General features: G+C 41.4%; 1 protein-coding gene across 1 annotated transcript; it reads right to left on the bottom strand.

Annotated features, from left to right (window-relative positions):
• Positions 1-1,107: 1,107 nt before the first annotated feature.
• On the bottom strand, positions 1,108-24,989 carry Ppil6 (peptidylprolyl isomerase (cyclophilin)-like 6). Its single transcript, XM_013022351.1, has 8 exons — positions 24,775-24,989; positions 22,237-22,332; positions 17,442-17,630; positions 15,367-15,429; positions 15,121-15,268; positions 11,143-11,199; positions 6,919-7,054; positions 1,108-1,281 (listed from the first exon to the last, which is right to left on the bottom strand). The coding sequence occupies exons 1-8, from the start codon at positions 24,907-24,909 to the stop codon at positions 1,176-1,178; spliced, it is 930 nt and encodes a 309-aa protein (XP_012877805.1). The 5' UTR covers positions 24,910-24,989; the 3' UTR covers positions 1,108-1,175.

Genomic DNA, 24,989 nt, shown 5'->3' with positions numbered 1-24,989 from the left:
CTCTCAGATGATGTCTGTGTGGGAACCTTCTATTAAGGACCAGCCAATCAAGCAACGCTCTAGTAATGTCACATGGGTTCACTGTCATGGAGACTATAATCTGAGTTCCTGATTATTATATGGCTGTTATGGCTCAGAGAACCATGGACTGAACTCAAACATCCAGAGGACATATGGTGCTGAATGCCATGTATAAGCAATGAAACATGACATCAAATTGGTTTTTCTATTACATTGTATCTTTTTGGTTATTTATCTAGTTTCTCATGGTTGAAATGTGCTGACAAACAATACAATTCTATTACAGTATTTTAGATTTAAAGACCACCAGAGACATGGTTAAATTAAGAATATTTTGGGGTCTGGGGATGTAGCGCTCAGTGGTAGAATGATTGCCTAGCATATGTAAACCCTGAGTTCAGCCCCAGCATGCAAAGAAACAAACAAAAAACCTGGGTATAATTAGTGTCCAATGCTTGTGATCCCAGCACCTAAGAGACTGAGGCAGGAGGCTTTCAAGTTTGAGGCCTGTCTGGCTATGTTGTGAGACCTTGATTAAAAATAATAATAATGTTCAACAAGCAGTGTACTCATTACCTTCCATATGAAACTGTAACTGCTCTGTACATCACCTTGACAATAAAATAAAAATTTAAAAATACCATAACAGTGATGATGGTGACACTAGTTTGGGCAACAAAATAACAGAATAACCATCAGTAACATAACACAAGGGGCTATGTCTCACGTAATAAGAAGTCCAGAAGTAAGGAAAAGGTGACGTATTAGTCCCATATCTTAAAAGGTTGGGACTGATTTCCTAGTTGTTCTGATCTTTCCTCTATTGCCAAAAGGTGACAGCTGCAGTTCTGATATACCTTACATTCTGCCCAGAATGAAGGGAAGGGGTCAGGATCTTGGGTATTCCACTCTTGTCTCATGGCCATTTCCTGATGCAAAGGACCCTGGGATACTGAGTATTTTGCTTTTGCAAGTCTCTACAAATAGAAGCAAGGAAAGGAAAAGGGGGAGGGGCTGGATGTCAAATGAATCAACCTACAGCGTCTGCCACAGCTTTTAAATTAGAGGTTATCAAGCATGGTTTAATTCGATGTATAAACAATTGATCAGATGCAAAGTAATAAACCATTGTAGAAAATATTCACATAAAAAAATCAAACATTTCCGCTGTCAGTTATTCTACATGTAGATATTGGTCTTTCGTTCTCTGTTGGAACTACTTCTAGTTTTTTAAGAACTTCTGTTCCTTCAACCAATTGCCTAAATAGGAGGGAAAAAAAAAAAACTTGTGGTCAGTCATAAATTCTTACATTTAGCTTATTTCCCAAATAGATTTGGAGCCAGCTGTAGCCAGCTGTTTATAAATTAACATTAGTTGTAAGTATCTGAAATGGCTCCACATCCACCCACTTTGTCACATCTACACCCAGCACCAACATCCAGGCTGCAGTTCCCTCCTGCCTGGAGGCTGCCAGCTGCAGTAGCTCCTAGCTGGCTTTCCACATTTGCTCCAGCACCGGTCCTTCCTCTTGGCATCCATTCTCTTCATTGCAGTCCTAGGGATCTTTTACAAATATAAGTCTGCTGTTACCTTCCTGCTGTTAACACTCCTATCATTTTATAATAGAAACCCAAATCCCTTCCATTGGTGGCCCTCTTGTTCTCTGCTCCAGGCGGACTTTGATGCCTCAAGAGTTCTGTGCTTCCTGCCACAGCTACCCCTTGCCTGGCTATCTCCTGGCTTTCCTTCAACTCTCATCTCAGCCCCACTCCTTGAAGACATTCCCCAAGTCTCCCTGCAAAGGTCAAGTTTCCCAGTGCCTTTAGAGCAATTCCAAAGGGTGATACCTTACACTTATGATACCTTACACTTATTTGGATGTTCGTTGGCTGTGTGTATGTGTGTGTGTGTGTGTGTGTGTGTGTGTGTGTGTGTGTGTGTATACACTTGTACCTGGGGAAGGGGGAATCCTGGGCTTGAACTCGGGACCTGGGCACTGTCCCTTAGCTCTTTTGCTCAAGGCTAATACTCTACCACTTAAGCCACAATTCCATTTCCAGTTTTTTGGTGGTTAATTGCAGATAAGAGTCTCACAGACTTTCTTGCCCTGGCTTGCATTGAACTGCAATCTTCAGATCTCAGCCTCCTGAGTAGCTAGAATTTACAGGCATAAGCCACTGGCATCCAGCCCTTTGGCTAATTTTTAATTTTCCCATGAGACGGGATCCTACTTTTGCTCAGAGTTGAGCATCTATTACAATGTTTGGCACATACCGGTGTTTAACCAACATCCATGGAGTCCATGAATAAAATCTCAAAACTATGCCAGTTTGGACCCCTGCCAGACACTTGCTGATCATAAGCAATAACTCCCTGAGAGTGGTGTAGACTTTTGATGGTTCTTTCAATTCCAAGATAGAAACATGAGGTACAGAGATAGGTCTAGACATAAGACTCAGTCAATGCCTGCATTTTAGCAATGGCTGGAATTTCTATCTTGTGTCTTTTCAGGACATGGTCAGTGCCCACCCTGACCATGTTCTATCCCTTTGTCTGTGTGCCTCTGGCAGTCAGAAAATATGACACAGTATGCTGCAGTTTGAAGTGCATTTCAACATTTAATTTAATTAGGAAGTGATTAGGTCACAACAATTGATTGGGACATTTTCACAGGAGTGGGTTAGTTATATTGGAAGTAGACTTCTGAGAGAGAGAGAGACAGACAGACAGATAGACAGACAGACAGACAGACAGACAGCTCTAGCCCCCCTGTCCTCTTGCTTGTCTTGCTCTTTCTCCTGTCTTCTACTATGTGCTCCCTGAGCATAGAATGCCCTGACGGGGCACCAAGGCCCACACCAGCTGCTGACACCCTACTCTTGGATCCCTGGCCTATAAACCTTCACTGTTTATAAATAAGTCAGTCTGTGGTGCTCCTATAGTAACAGAAAATGGACAAAGACAAAGGACAACATGGTACATTCTGAAGCTCAAGAGTAGAAGATGAATGGGCCCATTTCACCTCTGTCCAAAGAGGGAGAAGCCTAGTCTCCCAAGGTTTCACAGATATTGAATGAACACTCAAAATGTGATCATCTTCACTGTGATGTATCAGGGACAAGATAAGTAAGACTAGGTCTTGCCTTAACGTGTTCACAATGTGCCGGAGAGACAAAAAAGCCATGTGTTTTTGTTTTGCTTTGTGCCATTCCTAGGGCTTGAACTCAGAGCTTTGCACTCTAGTGTTCTACCACTAGAGCCACAACTCCTCTTCTGACTTTTTGCTGGTAAATTGTGAGCCATTGGTGCTTGGGTCAACCTCACCTGCCCTTTCATATCTCTTATTTTCCCCTCCTCATCTTCTTAAGATCATTTCAACAGGTTTAACTGTTCTAATTTCATACATGCATATACAGTACTTGGACCATATTTTCCTCTCCACTCAACTTCTTCCACCACCTACCTCCATTTTCATTCCTATTCAGTTTGTCCTTCACTTCTGCTAGAGTTGTTTTCAAAAGAAGTTGGCCATGTTGCTCATAATTTACAATTCTTCCGTGGCTTATCACCTTTCGGGGAGGCTGACCCCCAGTCACACAGCACTCTTGGCTCACTGGGCCCTGGGGCCTTAGCACTTTCTTCCAGCTTCTACTCCCTCCTGTCTCTCTTTGGCACTAAACCAAATGATTTGCATACAAGATTCTCTCCTGTTCCTTAGGACCTCTTTGCAGGATCGCCTCAATTCTTCACAAAACTGATTTGACTAATTGTGATTTCTATCCTCTCTAACTTTTATTTTACTTTCTCTATTCAGCTCTCTACTTTTTATTACTTTCTCATGATGCTTTCCATGACCTCTTCCAATCTTGAGATCCTCTGAAGATAAAATGAACTATCCCTGCCACTATCCCCAACATACACCCCTTACCCCTCTACTGCGTGTCTGCACGAATGGAAGTCTTACAAGTTTATATTTTGGTATCATTTCCTAATGAGGCCACTGGACATGCTCTGTGGATTGCTGTGGTCTCTCTTGACAGTCAAGACAGTCATGGACTAGAAGCTAGGGGTTGTCTCAGATGAACAGAGAATTTCTGTATCTCTGGCCCTTGCTAATCCCCTGTCCCAGCCTTCCCTAGCTGAAAAACCCCTGAGGATGCTAAAGGATGCTGGGAAGACACAGCCTGCCACTGGAAAGGAAAGTGTCCCTAAGAGTTAAGTTTCGTGCAGTTTAACTGGATTATTTAGTTGCTTCTTTTGATTTTACACCAGCTCCCATTGGGTTCTATAAGGTTTCACGTAAGTATTTCAGCCCAGTCAAAACTGATCTGGAGATTTCAGGGCTAAATGAGACCATAGCTGGGTGAGAACAACAAAGAGGATTCAGTGCCTCCCTGAGGCCAGAAGAGTAATAACAACAAAAATTCCTAATCTCTGGAGAGACCAGGGCCCACTGAAAATAAGACCAAGCACTCTTCCAATTCCATGATTATCCTGTAAGGACTCATATTTGCTTGGTTTCATATTTTCTAGTCAGGTAATGAGTACATTTCCTTGTGGACAATGACATCTCCTCCCTTGCAGTCTCCCAGTTTTTCCTTCCCATTTCCATTCACAAACTGAACAGTTCATTTCAACGTAGTGTCTAGTGAGGACATAGTGTCTACTGCATTTGTTCACCCTTAATCCCTCCAGCGTGTGCTTTTCTTAAAGGAATTAGAGAATGTTGTGTTAACTCTACCTCAAACATTACCAATACACCCTTTGCAGAACTTGTTTAGCCCAGTCTGTTGCTGGGCTTTTTGTGTTTTGTTTTGTCCTGTTTTTGAGCTGTTTTTCCCGATGCACTCTGAGCAGAATTTTGTTTCCTTACGCTCCCCATACTGAGCACAAAAACTAGCCAGTCCAAATGCCTAAGCGAGTTCTAGTTAAATGAATCTGTAAGACAGCAGAAGTGATAGCTAACTAAAGCAAGGGTGTGGAGCCAGAGTGGGAGAGATGTGCAAGGCCACATTCTACTGTAGCCTGTCTATGTCGGCAGGAGGGACGGGGATGGAGACATTAATGTTTTAAGGTAGTCATGGTTGCATTGGTCTGCAAGGGTGACCTTAATAAGATGCAAAGGATCACCAAACATTCGGTGGTAGGAGTCAAGATTGTCATTCAGATGATAGAAGCCAGATTGAAATGATTCAAGAAAAAGAGTTATTTGGTTGCAAATTAATTCAAGAATATGTTTCTGAAATCAGAATGTGGTTTATTTAGTATAAAGGAATTGAAGACAAGCTATTATTTAGGGCCTGAAACTATAAATATTAAGTCTTCTCTAAAGGAATGAAAATATGTCTTGTGCATTGTACTTACAAACTGACATATTAAGCTGAAATCCCTTTGTAGAGCTACTTAAAGATAAAAATAAGATACATATACATGTACATAAATATATATTCAATCTAGAGCCATTACACTAAAGGAAATTATTGTGGGTAAAATTAACAGTGGCATGAAACTCCTTCTTGAGTTGAAAAAGCAATAATTACCGCTATGGAGTGGCTGAAATGGTCTAATATATATTTAGAAAAAGATCTAATATTTTACACCTTATCAGGGAAAACATATTCATATTCGCTTCAGTAATTAAACAGAGGAATAAAACACCAAAGTGCTGGAAAGTATATCTACCTGCACATTATCATCTCACTAATATCCTTTCTGTGTATGTGTGTGTGTGTGTGCACGTGCGCACGCACGTGCGTGCACGCAAGTAGGTGCATGTGCACTGTTAATGTGGATAGAACTCAGGGCCTGAGCACTGTCTCTTAGTTTTTTCAATCAAGACTGGTGCTCTACCACTTGAGTCACACCTCCACTTCTGTCTGAGATCCTCAAATCTCAGTCTTCTGACTAGCTGTGATTATAGTAATGAACCACTAGCACTTAGCTTGGGAATATAATAATTATAATTATACAAGATGTTCCCATACTTAAGGTTGTTTAGTAGGAAAGTTACATGTAATGGAGAGCTTTCAACAATCTCCTTATAATGTTCCCAGACAATCAGTAAATGGCTTTCTGTCTTCACTGCTACCTATAATTATATCTATATCACTATATACTATATTAGGACTAACAGTGATTTAGAATTAATAATAACCATAAGGCTAAAGATGAAAGGTAGAGTTAGAAACCTAGATTGCTAAATAAATGGATAGATGGATTCACAGATAAAACATCACCATGGCTGTGGTGATTTTTGGTTTGGGTTTTGTTTTTTGGTGGGTCCAGTTGTGGGCCTGAACTCTGGGCCTGGGCGCCGTCCCTCAGCTCTTCACCTCAAGGCTAGCACTCTACCACTTGAGCCACAGCGCCACTTCTGGCTTTTTTTTTCTGCTTATGTGGTGCTAAGGAATTGAACCCAGGACTTCATGCATGCAAGGCAAGAGCTCTACCACTGAGCCACCTTCCCAGCCCAGTTATTTTTGGTTTTGCTGATGCTGGGACTTGAACTCTGGGCCTGAGTGCTGACTCTGAGCTTTTATCTTTTCCCTCAAGTCTAGCACTCTACCACTTGAGCCACAGCACCACTTCCAGCTTCTCTGAGTAGTTTATTGGAGATAAGAGTCTCCTACCCAGGGTGGCTTTGAACCACGATCCTCAGATCTCAGCCTCCTGAGTAGTTAGGATTACAGGCAAGAACTACTAGTGCCTGGCCCATGGCTGTGCTTTATGGATAGAAGAATTCTTATAATTATTTTTTAAATGTGTTTTTCTATAATTGTAGTAGTTTTGATTGAAAACCCTATCTTTAGCTACTTACAGAATATGTACAATACTCATCCAAATCCATATAAGCAATATTGTCACACAGGTAATGGACAAACCTAGAATGTACGTACCCAAACGCCACATATTTCCTATCCAGATAGGGAGCTGATTGAAGTGTGATATAGAATTGTGATGCATTGGTATGGTGGCCTCTGTTGACCATTCCAAGCACTCCTCGTTTATTATGAGGAATTGAAAAGTTTTCATCTAGAAAAGACAATAATTAGTCATTAAATTATCTATAAGCTATCAATTGATTGTAAGATGTAACAAAAAGCTGTTAACAGGCTCATTTTATATATACTCTATTTGGTTTTCTCCTTCCTTCCTTCCTTTCTTTTCCCTTCCCCTACTAATTTGCATTTAGTAATGAAAAGTATATAGTTTGAATACAGGTAAAGGTCAATAAGCTGTTGTGCAATTTTGGCAGTGATATTTCTTTCAAACTATCAACATGATCTGAGAAGAAACATTTGCTCTGAAGAGTCTTTCTCTCGGGCCTGATACTTCTCCCGCAACACTCTCCACATGCTCTGAAGAGAAGGTCTGGAGATAACAGGAAAGTCTGTGTGTGTATGTGTGTTGTATGTGTGTGGTGTGTGTGTGTGTGTGTGTGTATGTGTGTATATGTGAGCTTTCTCACCACTGTGACAGAACTCCTGAAATAACTTAAAAGGAGGAGGCAATATTCATTTGGTTCACATTCCCACCATGGTGGGAGAACCATAGCAGAGCAGACTAGTGGCCATGAAATAGGCATTGAATTCTGCACTTGCAGGTTTTCTCATTCTTAATCCCATATCAGGATTCTGCTTATTGCCTGCAATAAGTCAAGTCTTATCCCTAGTCAATCCTCTTTCAAGAAGGCTTTCAGACATATACCCAGAATTGCTTTACTCATCTCCTAGGTTCATCTCAATCTAATGAAGTTACACATAGAGATGAACCATCACCAAGGGAAACAGAACTTGAGCTTTTTTGAGACCTAGCCTTGTTCTCTTTCTGTCCCTCATCCTTCTCTCTGGAAGCTCAATCTGCTGCTTCACTGGATTGCTCACTGATTGCTTTCTAATTTGGTGGTACAAGCTTCACTGAACACAGCACTAGGCTTCAACCACAGTTCAAACCCAACATGGGAGTCAGGGATCTTCAACAGCGGCACAAGGCTTGTTTCAAAGGCTACATGAGGAGACGGCCAAAGAAATCAGCCTCCTAGGACAGAAGGCCATATTCTTGCTGAGGCTGACCCTCCAAGCATGAAAGCTCTAGTACTTGAGCCACACCCCAGTCCTGTAGCATCTTCTTTTATAATCTACCCACTCTGTGCCACTAAATCCAAAATGCCAGGACACTGTTCTTTTGTGATTTTTCTCAAGCATTCAAGGCTACTTCTTCATAATAGGATCTGGCTAGGCACCTGCTTCTATCTGTTTAAACATCTATTAGCATGCATACACTGAACTCTTTCAAGGTAGGAATTCCAGTCGCATGGTCTTTGATTCGTTGGGCCCAAGCACTGTGCCTAGGTACCTACCTAGCTCACTGTTCAGTGAGTGAATAAAGGGTATCATTTGCATGTTTTCATTCGATAAATCCTTTTCTTTGCACAAATTTAGAAGAAAACTAACGATTCCTTCACCTTTTGGCCACTGGTTTATTAAGATTTTTTTAAATCTTTTAATTTTTTTAACTTTTAGAAATACACAAAATGGCATAGAAAATCAATATTTATTTACAGAATTCTATTAGGAAAACACCCTTTTAACTACTACCCTGGCCGAGAAAACAGAACATTGTCAAGTTCCTGTTGTCTTACCCAAATAATCACTCAACAGATTTTCCTGTGTATCATAATGTTTCCTTATATTGGAGCCTTGTCTTTCCTATTATAAAAGAGTGTCAGGAAAAAAAAAAAAGACAGGCTGGCCGGTGGCTCATGCTTGTAATCCTAGCTACTCAGAAGGCTGAGATCTGAGGATCGCAGTTCAAAGCCAGCCTGGGCAGACTCATTTTTATTGGAGACTCATCTCCAATAAGGCGCTAGAAAACCAGAAGTGGTGCTTTGGCTCAAGTGGTAGCGCACTAGCCTTGAGCTGAAGAGCTGAGGGACAGCGTCCAGGCCTAGAGTTCAAGGCCCACGACCAACAACAACAACAAAAGACTGTTAGGCTGCAGATGTAACTCAGTGGCAGAGTGCTTGCCAAGCATTTGAAAAGCCCTGGGTTGATTCCTAGCCCCCAAAACAATCAAAATGGATTTTTCATGCCTTTAAAGTCTAACCTGCAGCATCTGCCATTGTCCCTGACATTTTTATAGGTTAGACCTGAAATGTCCCCTAAAGACCCATGTGTTGAAGGCTTGATCTCAAGACTGTGGTACCCCTGGGCGGTGATGGGGTTCTTAAGAAATAGGACCTAGTTGTTGGAAGTTAGGCCACTGGCATGTCCTTGAAAGGGATATTGGCTGGGAGAGAGCAAAGGAAGGGGTGACACTGTCCAAAAAGAAATGGACTCATTACCTGACTTAAGTAACTGTAACCCCTCTGTACATTGCCTTTTTAATAACAATAAGAAAATTATATTAAAAAAAGAAGAAGAAAGGGATATGGGGGCCTGCCGCTCCTCTCAGTGTCTCTGTCTCTCTTTAATGCCCATAGCATACATAACATGATACTTTCTATTAAACTATGTTTGTTTTAATATGCTAACTGAAGGAAGTGAGGGTCAGAGAGACAAGGGTGCATATACTTCATACACAGAAGGTAAATCTAAATGATAAACTGTAGGAAAACTTACAGGATAGTCATATGCAAGTTGACTAAAATATGGTAGACACAAGGGAGGATTCTAATGGTAAAACTTCTTTTGAATAACTAACTTATGGTTTAATTTAAATGAATACCAGGAAGTTTCAGGTCTAAACTCTAGCAAGGCATGACATTGACCAAAATGCATTGTACTCATAAACTGATATGTTGAATTGAAACCCTTTTGTACAACCACTTAAAGGAAATAAAAATTAAAAATTATTTTTTGAAAAACCTGTGTGGGTTTTATTGCATGATGCAGCACAATGAGAATATTCCTTTGCCAGCCATATGCCCCTTTCAACAGAAGGTGCAGAATGCTGCCATCTCCATCTTTGGAAAGTGAGGAGATATAGAAATGGTGAGATCCTACTTCCTTGTGGGCAGCAAAATAGGTGCTATTCTAATCCCATGATTTCCTTTTCCCTTATTAATCAGAATACTGTTGTAAAGAAATGTTTTCCCTTTGCTACAGTTTGGAGTAATTTACATGGGAAAGACAAGCTAAAATGCTTCTTTCCCAATTTTGCCAGGCTTTGAAATAATGCATTCTTTTCCTATTGTTCACTCAAAGGAACCAGTTATGCTTTATTTTATAATATCATTAGGAACTCAAGGATTTGAGATATTTGTCAGGTTCCAATCAATTGTAATTACACACTTTTGAAAGCTCAAATGACTCCAAATTTGGCTAGTGGGAACATTTTCCTGTTAGGGCCTGTGTCATGACCCTCATAATCTTTCATACCACTTTTGTTATCTGATAGAACACATTGAATGTCTTATAAAGAAAGGATCCTAAAAATCCTAATGTCAAGCACTAGTATCTTACTCCTGTAATCCCAGCTGCATAGGATCCTGAGATCTGAGGTTTGCAGTTCAAACCTAGGCTGGGCAGGAAGGTCCATGAGACTTATCTCCAATTAACCACCAAAAAGCTGGAAGTAGAGTTGTGGCTCTAGTAGTTGAGCACTAGCCTTGAGGAAAAAAGTTCAAGGACAGCACCTAGGCCCTGAGATCTAGCCCTAGAACAGAAAGAGAGAGAGACAGACAGACAGAGAGAGAGGCATACAGAGAGACAGAGACAGAGAGACAGAGACAGAGAAAGACAGAGAGACAGAGACAGAGAGAGGGAGAGACAGACAGAGACAGAGAGACAGAGACAGACAGAGACAGAGAGATGAAAGGAAGGAAGGAAGAAAGAAAGAAAGAAAGAAAGAAAAAGAAAGAAAGAAAGAAAAAGAAAGAAAGTGGGGGAGGGAGGGAGGGAAGGAAGGAATGAAGGAATGAAGGAAGGAAGGAACGAAGGAAGATAATTAGGCAAGGGCGGGGGCGGGGAATGTATAAAGCTGTTGACCAGAATGGCTTTTCTCATCATTTTTAATTCCCTCTTTTTCTATGTATTACCACTTTCACTTTATTTGGAATTGTGAACCATCTCAAGTTTGAATCCATTAATAAATGGCTGACAAACTTTAAAGATACATACCTTCAAATGTTGGTCCATAAATAGACTCTCCATCATCTCCTCTTCCAGCTACTATATCTGAGAGGAGTAACAATACGTAGATTTCTGAGGCCCAAAATGGTTAGTAATGACAGGGGAAAGACACTTTCAATCATGATCCTTTTATACCAATGTCACAAATTTCTGTACCATGAAAATATTACTATTGTAAATTCACTTGTATTTTGTAATCATTTGCATTTTTAGAATTCTATTTTGTTTTCCTTCTAACTCTTCTTGAGTAGCTTTAATATGGGTAGCTTTTATTTTGGTAAAAATCTTGGAAATAATGAAATATTAAACTATCATTATGGCTATGAATTTTTTAATGTTCACATAATTTGTCTTTTCCACAACTTTTCCCATAGTCTATCTTGCTTTTCAGAGAAAATGGAAAGAAGAAAGAGAAAGAGCCAGATGTCAATGGCTCATCCCTACAATCCTAGCTACTCAGGAGGCTGCGATCTGAAGCTCATGGTTCAAAGTTAGCTGGGGCAAGAAAGTGTGTGAAACACCTCCAACCATGGGGCTGGGAAGGTGGCTCAGTGGTAGAGCGCTTGCCTTGCATGCTCGAGGCCCTGGGTTCGATTCCTCAGCACCACATAAGCAAAAAGAATAAAAGCCAGAAGTGGCGCTGTGGCTCAAGTGGTAGAGCACTAGCCTTGAGCGAAGAGCTGAGGGACAGCGCCCAGGCCCAGAGTTCAGCTCCACGACTGGACCAAAAAAAAAAAAAAAAAAAAAACACCTCCAACCACAAAAGCTAGAAGTGAAGCTGTGGCTCAAGGGACAGAGTTCTAGCCTTGAGCAAAACAAAGCTCAGGGATACATCTAGGTCCTGAGTTCAAGCCCCAGGACTGGTATGCACTCAAGCACACATGTGAGCAGGCACACACACACACACACACACACACACACACACAGAGTTCTTTTTGGAATAAAAAGTTCTGCAAAAAGAACTCATTTGCTGGGCACTGGTGACTCATATCTGTAATCCAAGTGACTCAGGAGGCTGAGATATGAAGATCATGGTTCAAAGCCAGCCGGGGCAGGAAAGTCTGTGAGACTCATCCCCAATTAATCACCAGAAAACTGGAAGTGGCTCTATGGCTCAAAGTGATAGAGTACTAGCCTTGAGCAAAAGAACTCAGGGACAGTGCCCAGGTCCTGATTCCAAGCCCCATGACAGACAAAAAAAAAAAAAAAATCATGTTCAAATTTCATTCCTATAGTTACATTGGGTTTGGGCTGTAGCTAAGTAGTAAAGTACTTGCCTAGTCATGGAATTGACCCCAAACATGGTTAAAAAAAATAAAATTAAATCCATCTACAGTGATACTTTAATTTACACCATCTGTTGGGAATGAGAATCCTTTTGACACAATGAGAGTTTTGTTGTTATTGTTGGTCATGGGGCTTGTGGGCCTGGATGCTATCCCTTAGCTCTTCAGCTCAAGGCAAGCACTCCGTCACTTGAGCCACAGTGCCACTTCTGGTTTTCTGGTAGTTTATTGGAGATAAGAGTTTCATGGACTTTCCAGTCTGGGCTGGCTTTGAACTGTGATCCTCAGATCTCAGCCTCCTGAATAGCTAGGATTACAGGCATGAGCCACGCACGGCACCTGCCACAATGAGACTTTTTTTTAGGTGCTTATATCACATACATATTTTGATTTAGGCATGCTCCTACTATAAAAAGACTCCACATCTAAAGAGGAAGCAGTCCTGTCCCCGATATCCCATCTTCAGTCTCTATTTGGGAAAGGGCATGGAGCATTTAATTTGTACTATTCATAAAGCTTGTTCAGACGTGAATTGGTAAGCCTTAGGTCTGTTCTCTGCATCACCCAGCCCTGCAGATGGACAAAACACTGCAGTGGCAGAGGCTAAGTTGCAATGTGGAGGTAAAGGCTCCACTAGCATCAATTCTGTTGGATTCTAGAATTTGCTTTACTCAGGCAAATCTGCTCAGGTGGATGTTCTGCCCTACTAATTTACCTCCTATCAGTCCGGGCTTCTTTGCCCTGCCCCTCCCCCAACTCCCCTCTTGTCCTCTGCATTGGATTCTCCACTGAGGACTTTATATCCACACCATTGTAATCAGTGTTGTCTGCTATTTTTGCGGTTATAACCAACCATCTTGAACTCAGCCTTGTAGATCTGATATTATCTGTCTACCTCTCCAACCACAGATTGAGATGCTGAAAAGTGATGCAATGCAAATTGAAAGTCACATGGCTTTGATTTAAATCTCAATGTTAGTTTCTTTCCCCACATTCGTTGTCTAGGAAGTCTTTGCTGAGATACACTTTGGGGAAAAAAGAAATCAGTCAGATGAGGGGTTAAAGGAGAAGGATAGCTGGAAAAAATAGCTAGAGCACATCCCAGCCAATACAAAGAACAAAGGCCCACCTATGTTGAATGTACCTGAGAAGCAGCAAGAAGGCCCTTGCATTGAACACAGTGAAAAGAGGGACATGTCAGAAGACCTGCGTGGTGGGCATGTGTGGAGGAGGTTGGACTGTGTAGGACATAACTATCCTACAGGGCAAGCAACAATGCTTGGAAGCAATCTGAGGAACAATACAAAAATCCTAGCTACTCAGGAAGCTGAGATCTGAGGATTTTAGCTTCAAACTAGCCCAGGGTGGGGAAAGTCCATGGGTCTCTTATCTCCAATTAACTACCAGAAAATTGGAAGTGGAACTGTGGTCCAAAGTGGTAGAAGGCTAGCCTTGAGCAAGAATGCTCAGAGACAGAGTCCAAGCACTGAGTTTAAGCCCCAGGACCAACAAAAATAACAAAAAGCACATTTAGATCCTGTGCTGTCAAACTCTTCAGTGCCCTGGGGGAAATTCCCCTCTGCAGGAAGAACATTTCCCCTGGGCCTTTTCAATACTGAGTACTCAATGTGATGTTCCTGTAATCATTCTATGACAAAAAAAATTTTTTTGATTCAGAGAGCTAAGTGCCTTAACCAAAGTGGTGTGACTTAGCCATAATCAGCATCAGTCTCAGATCTTTTAATACTGTTTTGTCATTATCTTTGTTTTCTATTACCTTTAACATGTTGCTTCAATGTCTGGAAATCTGACCAAGACCTGAACACTTTACTGTTTTACAATTTTACCTCAATTAAATAAACAAATAAGCACACACACACACACACAAAACCCCAGCAAATAATATGAACTGTATTTTCCCAAGTCTTATTCTGGGCCTATTTAAACCAAAACCAAAACAGAATGCAGAAGCAGACTGGCTCCCTTTGAGGGTTGTTTTATATTAACAGAAGATTGAAAATAAGCCAGGTGATAGTTTCTTCTACCTGTACTCCTAGCTACTCTGGAGGTAGAGATGAGAACTGCAGTTTAAGACAAGCTGGGGCAGAAAGACAGAGAGACAGAGAGAAAGAGACAGAAAGAAAGAGACACAGAGAGAGACAGAGACAAACGGAGAGACAGAGAGAGAGACAATAGAAAAAGCTGATGTGGTGTGTCACTTTGGGAAGTGTTATTAGGAGGATCACAGTTCGGGTCAGCCAGAAACAGAAGTGAGATCAATGTAGCCTTAAGTCCAAACCTCAGCACCACAAAAGAATAAAAGACAGAGAGGAGTAGGGGGGGGAGATGGAAAGGGATGGGAAGGGGAAACAATGGAAAATTAAAATGATTTAGCAATATGAAAAACTAAGAAGACTTAAAATTTCTCGTAGGTTTTCATGTTGTTTATGTTCATTGACATGGAAAGATAAGCAGCACATATTTAAAAAAACAGTGAGGTTAGATAATAGTGTTTATAATATGACCTCATTTTGGAGATAAAGTTGCTTTATATGTACAATGCTTAGAGTCTGCATCCCCTTCATTAGAATGTTCCAGATCATACTAAAAAAGGAAAACAACAATTTGGATATTTCAATTTGATGTTGTAATTAAATTATATTTAAGATATGCAACTCACCTCCTCCTTGTATCCAGCCATTTGATACAATTCGATGAAAAATTGAATCTTTGTAATGCAGCCTCACGCCCCTTTCAGAAAACCCTGCTTGTCCTGTGCATAAGATCTGAAAGTTTTTACATGTTTTGGGACATATATCACAGTAGAGCTACAAAAAAAGATGACAATGTCCAAAATTAAATAGTAACATGTCAATGGTTATTGATGTCTCCAACTTACTAAGAAAACCTTACAAAATCCTCTTACCTCAAAAACCAGTCTTCCAGTTGGTGAAGTCCCAATACAAATATCCAAGAATACAAAATCATGCTATTCAAATTAGGGAGGAAACACAAAACAAAACAGTGCAGGTCAGTATCTTGTAAGAAAGTTAAATGATCAAAAATAAAACAATTTTTTCAGCAATAACATTTTGATATTACCAATAATATTTAGCAACAAAATTAATGAGGGGCTTCAAGTTTTGTGTTTTTTTTGCCCAGTCCTGAGGCTTCAACTCTGGGACTAGGCACTGTCTCTTAGCTTTTGTGCTTAAGGCTAGTGTTTTACCATTTGAGCCACAGCTCAAATGGTTAATGGAAATAAGAGCCTTATTAACTTTCCTGCCCAGGCTGGCTTTGAATTATGGTCCTCACATCTCAGTCCCCTGAGTAGTTAGGATTACAGGCAGGAGCCACCAGCATCCAGCTTATTTTTTAACTCTTTACAGCTTATATTTTTTAATTTTGTATTTCACTATACATTTGGGGTAGAGGGACTGACCCAGGTCTTTGAGCTTGCTGAGGAGCAGTCTACCACTTGGCCACACCTCAGCACTAACACTGTTTTCTTTAAACATTTCATTGTGAATGAAGTTTTGAGTAATGTTAATATATTCCGGATTGCAGGTGTACAGCCTGGATGCCCACTACCTTGCCAACTCCATGTGGAAAGGAACACTGGGCAGTCTCTATGGGAAAGAAACAGACTGGGTCTTCTTCTCTATTTCTTTTTCCTTTTCTTAGTAGTTTTGGGGAAAACATCCACTGTGAGTAGTATGCATTTAGTCACTTTGTGGCCTGGATTTTCGAGACAACACAGATTTGCTAGCCAGAAACGGGGCATGCCCTTTCCAAGTGGGAAAATAAGGCCACTTTCTACAGGAGTTGCAGGGCCAAGGACAGGGAAGAGAAGGAAGTCATGCTCTCCACGTGCACAGCTGCCCCCGCTCCAGTTGTCATCTGTAACCTTTCTGATAGGTGGTCATGTGAGACCTTGCTTAGGTCTAGGAAGAGGCATCCAAAATGAAAACCCCAGTTTAACACAGCTCAGATCCTCATTCTATGCACACTGGCCACTGTGGGCATGAGCTAACTACCAGCAGGTCTAACAGCTGTTCCTGCAATAAGGTTTCTTAGAAAAGTTACCAATTACTTTGAAAGTATAAAGTACTTTTTACCTCTACTGCCATCCTACCTTGGTGTTTGATTCTCTCTGCCTTTTTACTGTCCCCTCCCACAGAGATTGCTATAGCCTATCAAGGTCTGTGCTTGAAAATGTCACTTTAGTGGGGAGTGGTACTTCACACCTGTAATCTCAGTATGAAGAAGGCTCAGGCAGGAAGATCTTAAAAACTAGCTTGGGTGACAAAATAAGAGCCTGTTTAAAAAATAAATCATATACACATACTGACCTTGTCCATCTTTCCATCTTTGAGTATAGTATCTGTCACTAAGGTGTTAGAAAGTGAAGTATTTTTGTACTTAAGTAAGTCAGTCTAATAAGGAGGTGTGTGTGTGTGTGTGTGTGTGTGTGTGTGTGTGTGTGTGTGTGTGTGCATGTTTTTAGGTGAAGTCTTACTATTTTGTCCAGCCAGGCCTTGTAATCATGGGTTCATGAAATCTTACTGCTTCAGCCTCCTGAGTAGCTGGGTTACAGATTTATACCAAGGAGGTCTTTATATTTCAAAATGAGTAATTTGTGCATATAAATCTCTAAAGGGGAATAGAAATGTTTGAACAGGGAAGTTTTCCCAGTGCAATCTGCCTGCTATAAGGCATACTTATTTTGTTTTTGCTTTTTGATATATACTTGGTTTACATACTTCCTGGCCAAATCTTGATGTAAGATAATCTTTGCAACTACACTTTAATTAAGATCACTGAGACCAATCTCCTACCACACACACACAAACACACACACACACACACACACACAAGGATATTAACATTTTAATATATTAACATTATATATAGGTTGAGGATATTAACAATTAGTACTAATTCATTATAAATAATCAAAAATTCATTATATTTTTTTCTTTAAAATTTATTGCAACTTGCCTTAGTGTCTTTTACGAATTTAATAGCATAATTCAAAGTTAGAGCCTCATACAATTCAGAAGGTCTAATGTCAACTACATCCCACATCTTTTGGGCCCATTTCTGCAAATCAAATGCATTACCCAGGAGTCGATCATTAATAAAACACATCACAAGGGAAGAATATTCCCAGGTTTCACCCTTGAGTTCCTATAGGAAAAGGAAAAACAAAATGACATTTTGAATGGAGAAACCTAAAACAACAACAAACAACTTGATAAAACACATAAACCAGAGCTTGGAATCATCTTTAGGCTAATTCAATTTGTCATCTCTAGGATAGAGTCCTTTTAAAATATGCTTTTACACCAGGTGCAGGTGGCTCATGTCTTTAATTCTAGCTACTCAGGAGGCTGAGATCTGGGGATAGCAGTTTAGAGCCCTGAGACTTTTCTCTCCAGTTAACCACCAGAAAAACTGGAAGTGGAACTGTGGCTCAAAGTGATAGAGTACCAGCCTTGAGTAAAAGAGCTCAGTGACAGTACCCAGGCCCTGAATTTAAGCCACAAGACTGACCCCCCCCCCCAAAAAAAGTTTTTACCATCACTCAAAATTCTGCTGTTAGAGAGAATTTTTTTTTTGTCGGTCATGGGGCTTGAACTCTGGGCTTGGGTGCTGTCCCTGCGCTCTTCAGCTCAAGGCGAGAACTCTACTGCTTGAGCCACAGCTCTACTTCCAGTCTTCTAGTGGTTTATTGGACATAAGAGGCTCACAGACTTTCCTGCTGAGATCCTCAGATCTCAGCCTCCTGAGTAGTAGGATTACAGGTGTGAGCCACCGGCACCCAGCTGAGAAATTTTTTTAAACAAGAGTTTTTGAGAATCTAACATCGCTGGAAAGTACCAAAGGATTTAAAGGCAATCTTAATTATAATCATCCAGACACTGGTAGCTCACTCTTATAAATCTAGCTACTTAGGAGACTGAGATCTAAGGATCATGGTTCAAATCCAGCCCAGTCAGGAAAGTCCACGAGACTCTTATCTTCAATTAACACCAGAAAACTGTGATGCTATGGATCAAAGCAATAGAATGCTAGCCTTGAGCAAAAGAGCTCATGGACAGAGCCCAGACCCAGATATTAAGCCCTATGACCGACCAAAAATAGATTATAATCATACCAATTTTGAGGTGGTCCTCTGCTAGGACAAATCATTATGTGCATAGCCACTTGTTACATTGACTTGCAAACAAAACACAATCTTTGCCTTTATCTAAGAAAAAGTTTACTGTGCATTCTTGAAAAACTTTTTTTTTCCTTAGCAGGAAGAACAGAGCTAGAGGAATACCAATATCAGATTTCAAACTCTATTGAAAGCCATAGTTTGGGGCTGGGAAGGTGGCTCAGTGGTAGAGCACTTGCCTTGCATGCATGAGGCCCTGGGTTCGATTCCTTAGCACCACATAAGCAAAAAGAAAAAAGCCGGAAGTGGCGCTGTGGCTCAAGTGGTAGAGCGCTAGCCTTGAGCTGAAGAGCTGAGGGACAGCGCCCACGCCCAGAGTTTAGGCCCCACGACCTGACCCCCCCAAAAAAACAATGTATATATCTGTATATGTGTATATATATCTGTGTGTATATATGTGTGTGTGCATGTGCGCACGTGTGTGTGTGTGTGTGTGTGTGTGTTTGGGAAAAGCTGGAGAAAAGGGCCTTGGGTATAAGACAATGTTATTTTTGCTATTTTTGGGTACAGAAAGATCACCATAGGAACTGCCTCTTATGGGCCAGCAGGAACTTCAGGAACAGTCAGAAGCATTGAAGAAAAAACCTCACCTTCCCCAACATTTTAATTCCTAAACCCATAAAGAAGTATGGCTGGGTGCCCATGACTCACACCTATAATCCTAACTACTCAGGCAGCTGAGCTCTGAGGATTCCAGTTCAAAGCCAAACTAAGCAGACAAATTCATGAGATTCTTGTATCTAGTTAACCAGCAAAAAGCCAGAAGTGAACACGTGGCTCAAGTGGTAAATTAAAAAAGCCAAACCAGAGTGCAAGGCTCAGAGCTCAAGCACAAAAAGAAAAAGAAAAACAAAGCTGTGTTGGCATTTTCATCCACACAATGTTGCCAATCCAACTACAGGGTAAAGTGTGACCACTGGGGAAAGTCTTCTCTCAAATCTAGCTTATATTATCCAGTGCTAGCAAATCATCAACAACTTGGTACAGCCATTCTCAAACTTGAGTGGGCCATTAGGATCACAGACTACCTGAGCCCATCTGACTGTGGGATGTGGCCTCAGAAATCCTTGGCATTTCTAATAACATCCCAGAAGACACTGGCACTGATGCTGTAGAGATGGCACTTGAGAAATACTAGTTTGGGAAAGTTTGCCATCTTGTGCCATTTTCAGCTCCTCAGATGAGATCTGATATCCTATCATTTGTTTCCTGGGCCTTTCTCAGAGCTTGCTTCCTGTCAGAAAATCAGTTTGATGCTTTGCTATGAATTACTGATAAAGCCTATGTGCCAATACACCCAGGAGTGTTCAGTGGTGGTAGGGAACCTGATTGTGGAATTTCAGTCAGGAAAAATGCAGAAGGTACATTTGGAGGCTAATACTTTCTAGAGCTTTCTATCAATAAGACCTGTGCTGCTGCCTTTTTTTTTTTTTTTTGAGGAGAGCTAGGCCTCTCCCTTAGGGGAGCATTGCACTTTGCTGAAGTGTATGACCAGCTGGATCCAATGAACTCATTCACTGAGACCAAATGTGCTAAGAAGTCGTATGTATAATGAAAGACACAGGCTTACACTGAAGAAGACCAAAACACCTGGCCTGAAAATGAAGAAAGGAATAAGGTAACAAATATCTAGTTGAGGTGGAAGAGAGAGGAAGAAAAAGAATAAAGGATAGGTGGCAAGAATCAGCAGTTGTGAACTAGAAAGTCTCATTTAGGAACCATGTGAAAGGCAAGAGGAAGTGAGAGCAAAAATCTCTCCAGCTAGCCTAGGTTGGAAGGGGTGGAGAGTAGGGGAATGGAATCTATGTCAGCCTGTAAGAGGACAGTGGGAATTTGCAAGGGGAATGGATGCGTGCATAAATCATATGATCATGGCTGTCTTGTAGGCAGAGAAGGTGTGGCTGGTAGGTAGTCATCATACATTTGATGATATATCAGCATAAATCTGATGATAAAAATTAAGAAAAATTCTGTTTTCATTTCTTAAAATAGATTCTTTCAAGCTGGCCTTGGAATGTATAATCTTCCTGTTTTCACTGCTAGTGCTGGGATTAAGGGAATGATGTATGTGTTTGTGGTGTGTGAGCCCGAGTGCACGCGCGCATGTGTGCACACGTGCACGCACCAGTACTGGCAGTTTGAATTCAGGGCCTTATGCTTATGCTCATGCTTAGCTTTTAAGCTCAAGGCTAGTGCTCTACCACTTGAAGCACAGCTTAAACTTCCATCTTTTTTTTACTGGTTAACTGGAGATAAGAGTCCCTTACACCTGTCTGCCCAGCTGGTTTTGAGCCTTGATCCTCAGAACTCAGCCTTCTGAATAGCTAGGATTACAAGTGTAAGGCACCAGTGCGTGACATGATACCTTGTTTTATATAAAGGAAATCTGTGCCCAGTTTGCCAGGACTGTCTTAGTTTTAGCATTAACATTTCCACTTCCCAGGATATCTTTCAGGCCTAGATAAACCAGAACCATTGGTCACCACAGTTGTTTCAGGATTAGAATATCTGTGTGAGTATATATATGTACATATATACATATTATATGTGGATGCTATTAGTATAGTGCCTGCCATTCAATAAATACCATATGCAGGTGTTTATTGTGGCTCTTTTGAACCCCAGTAAAAATGTATCATAGCTCTGAAAGTATCAGACTTTAAAAAAAAAGTACTTGATTCAATCTTGCACCATAGATATGACCAAGCAAAGACTAAAGTAGTCTCATAAAACACTATTTATGTGCTGCTTAATCACAGGATCACAGGACATCCTTGTGCAACCCAGCTCTGAACAGTCCACCTTGCTTGGATCAGGAATGTGGAGATTTCATTATCCCTTGAGAAGATGGGGTGAGGCAGAGAAAGCAGGACTAAACTATAGGGAACAAGCAGGAGGTGGATCCCATCTCATCCTCCCCAACAGGAGATGTGGGTAAGCCAGATGCTCCCTTAGCATCCTTCTTTTGGCATGCTCCAGGTAGGAGCGTACTGCCGGTTGAATGAGGGTGGCACTCCAGAGGAAACATATTTTTGACACTGGACAAGCTCTGTGGGACCTGAGGTCTGGAGCTCTCCAAGGGTAGAAGGGAGAACATGGAGAAGAAAGCTTCAATGAGACAAACTATCCCATGAGAGCTTGGTGACGATTAATGGAGCTCCCGTGGGCAAGAGCTCCACAGAAACTGGCTGCTATCTCTGTGGTGGTGTACAACACCCACACTTTCTAAGCAAAGGCCAGGCCACAGCAACCTGAGCATCTTGGTGTCACAAGGAGTGTAAGTAACACATGAGGAAAGAGGGTTAACTAATGCCACTGAGAGGTTAAAACTTACCTTCATCACATACCTTTCAAAGGAAAATCTTGTAAATAAGTTACTGTTTAAAAAAATCAGCCAGCAAAATGATTGAAATAATGTAGGAAAAAGTACATACTTCAGAGCAATAAAATCTAGTTGCCTTAAAATGACCCTTCCATTCCCCCTCCCTCAAAGAAAAAAAATGAGTAAATCATTCCGGTAAAATTCTGCCTGTTGCCAGTATCCTACACATACACATCCTAAATATCCTTTACCCTTTTCTTTTCTTGTAGATATTGAGTCCATGCAAATTCTTGAAGAGGAACCAATATAGGATCTTCAAATCTGGATGGATAATTGTTCCTTAGAGTCTAGATTTTAAAATAGAATATTTAAGTTTAGAACAAATTCTCTTTTAAAGTCACATTCATTTCCCTCCATTTTTTCAGGATCTCGGGGAAGGTTCATGCAGCACACACCCAGGACACACAGTCTGACTGAGAAGCCTCTCTACTGCTCCCAGAGGTGGCTTCAAGTCGTTCCAAGCCCTCTAGGGCTTCTGTTGATTTTTTCTCTCTCGCTTTTAGGTAGCAAGCTCCGGAGGGCAAGGGCTATATTGTATGTAGGCTTCCTGTATCTGTAGACTTCCACATCAGTCCTATTGTAGACCACCCATACGTAATAACTGAGTAAATAAGTTTATGCCAGTCACTTTGCAATCTGCTATGTTCTTTTAGGACTAGCTTTTTCCTAAACTCCTGCTAAATTGCAGTGGAGCTTTACAGATGCTTGACTTGTGATTGCTTTATTTTACTGATGTAAGGAAAATGACCCAAAGGATATTATGGTTATATCTCTTAGAAAAATGAGAAATAAATACCAAATAAGTTTAGTTTTATAGTATAAGTTTAATATTGCGTATGCTTTGGTTACACGTGTGTCTGTCTCAGAGAAAATTCTTGCCAGTTAACAATTCATGCCAAAAGCTATTGGTTTTGTTCTCTTTTAGGAGGCCAATGCCTTATCCATTAGGCTACTGGGGCTCCTAGGTTTTGTTCTCTTTTAAAATTAGCATACCTTGGTTGTGCAAAAGGGTGTTTATTTCCACACATGTATACAATGGATCCCAATAAACCTCACTCCCTCCATTATTCTCCTCTACTGGTTCTCTCTCTCCCTCCTTTCCTCCCTCCCCTCCTCCTTTTCTCTCTCTCAGCTCCACTTTTGTGTTTTGCTTCTGCTGGTTTTTGGAAATAAGTGTCTCATGTGCTTTCCTGCCTTGACAGGCTTTAAACAAGGAACCTCAAATCTTCTGAGCTTTCTGAGTAGCTAGGATTAAAGGGATGAGCCACCAGAACTTGGCTAACTTTTAGACTTTTAAATGGCTGAAAAGAAAATCAAATTAAACTTGATGTCATATGAAAATTATATACAAGCCAAATTTAGTGTCTATAATGAAGTTTATTGGAACACTATCATTCATTTACATGTCTATGGTTGCTTTTGCTTGTTTTGTTTGGTAGGTCCACCCCTCCACCCCCCACTTATGTACCTGCTTTTACAACACAAGGACAACTCTACTGAAATTATGACTTAGATCTTATGGCTCAGGGACCATGTATTTGCTACCTGGACTTTGTAGGGGAAAAAAACTGCCTATCCTTTCCCTACAGGGTGGAATAACCATAGAAAATATGTCTTTATTAAAGGAGCTTGTTGTGTTTTTTTTAAGAGATAAAAGTTCCTCAAACTCATTATATATGTGTGTTGCTAGTCACTCTTGCCTGGTCAACAGTCCATAATTTCTACATCTTTTGATGACACATGTATCACTTTTTCATAGATATCTGACACTTGTTTTCTTTGTCTTGATGTAAACTTAGCCTGCTTTGAAAATCATTTTTCTAACGTGATATAATTAAAATATTTTACTCTGTAGACTCTGGAAGGGGCAAGATGGCAGAGATTTCTTCAGAGGAATTCTTTGTGGGAACAATTTTGTTACCGGTATCAAAGTTGTTGCCAATCCAAAATTACCCAAGTATCCATCTGGAACACAACCACACATAAGACATGGTTGTGAAGATATCATTTCTGGAGCTAATTCCAAAGGCATTTTACATTTCAACATGGTTACATTCACACGTTGCCGCATTTCTCCTATTGTAGGTGCAATGCAGCCGCATGACTAACTAGGCCAAATCCTGCACTCTCTTCAGGTATTTCCTTTGATACCATTCTGCATGTATTGTTTTTGCAAAGAACTATTTGGAATCTCGAAGTCACTTATCCATTCATTAAATCCACGAAGCATCTACTTGTTAGAATGCAGTGACTATTTCAGAACATTTAAAGAGCCTTTCCGTATGAATATTTTCAAAAATCACATTTTGACGGGAGAAGGGGGGTGTTAAAGCAGCTGACTCCACTGGTCGCCAACATTTTTCATGAATTGCAAACATCTACAATTTAAGAAATTACCGTGGACTGGCGAGTAGGGGGTGGGGAGCACCATTTTCCCAAGAAGGTTCGGAACGCTTCCTTTCCTCAGATCTCCCTTTTACAGGTCATCCTTCTCTGAGTCACACAAGCGTCCTGGACCTGCATTTGTGCCCCACACGCTCGGAGGAGGAACCCGGCGGAGCCCGCCGGGCTCGTCCGGTCCTCGGGGCCCCTCCACCCCGCCCCGCCCGCCGCACGCCGGGCCGGCGAGGCTGCGCAGTCCTCGCGCAGACCCGGGCTGGGTGCGCAGTCCTCGCGCCCGAGTCTGGAGGAACGCAGAGCCGCCGCACTTGGGGCTTTTTCCTGGTTACCTCAGCCGCGATCTTCGCAACCTGAAAGCTGGAGCTGTTATACAGTCCCACTATCTTCACCTGCAGCGGCCGTGGGGGCGGCGGCTGCAAGCGGCTAACGACAGGCTTGGGCCGACAGGGCTGCGGGGTGGCCATGGTGGCGCTCCGAGACCGCCCCGCCCGGAGCACAAACACCGCGCGTCGCCGCGGCAACGGCGAGGCCCCGCCCCCATCTC

Source organism: Dipodomys ordii, unplaced genomic scaffold (assembly GCF_000151885.1).
Source record: "Dipodomys ordii isolate 6190 unplaced genomic scaffold, Dord_2.0 Scaffold62, whole genome shotgun sequence".
NCBI lineage: Eukaryota > Metazoa > Chordata > Mammalia > Rodentia > Heteromyidae > Dipodomys > Dipodomys ordii.
The sequence above is the reverse complement of the archived record's forward strand: the minus strand, read 5'-3'. Positions and strand labels throughout refer to the sequence as shown.

Coding starts and splice junctions, on each gene's coding strand:
- Ppil6 (XM_013022351.1), bottom strand. CDS start 24,909: ATGGCCACCCCGCAGCCCTGTCGGCCCAAGCCTGTCGTTAGCCGCTTG. Junction 15,269..15,366: donor CTGGAAGACTGGTTTTTGAG/GTAAGAGGATTT, acceptor CTTTTTTTGTAG/CTCTACTGTGATATATGTCC. Junction 1,282..6,918: donor AGGAAATATGTGGCGTTTGG/GTACGTACATTC, acceptor CCTCCTATTTAG/GCAATTGGTTGAAGGAACAG.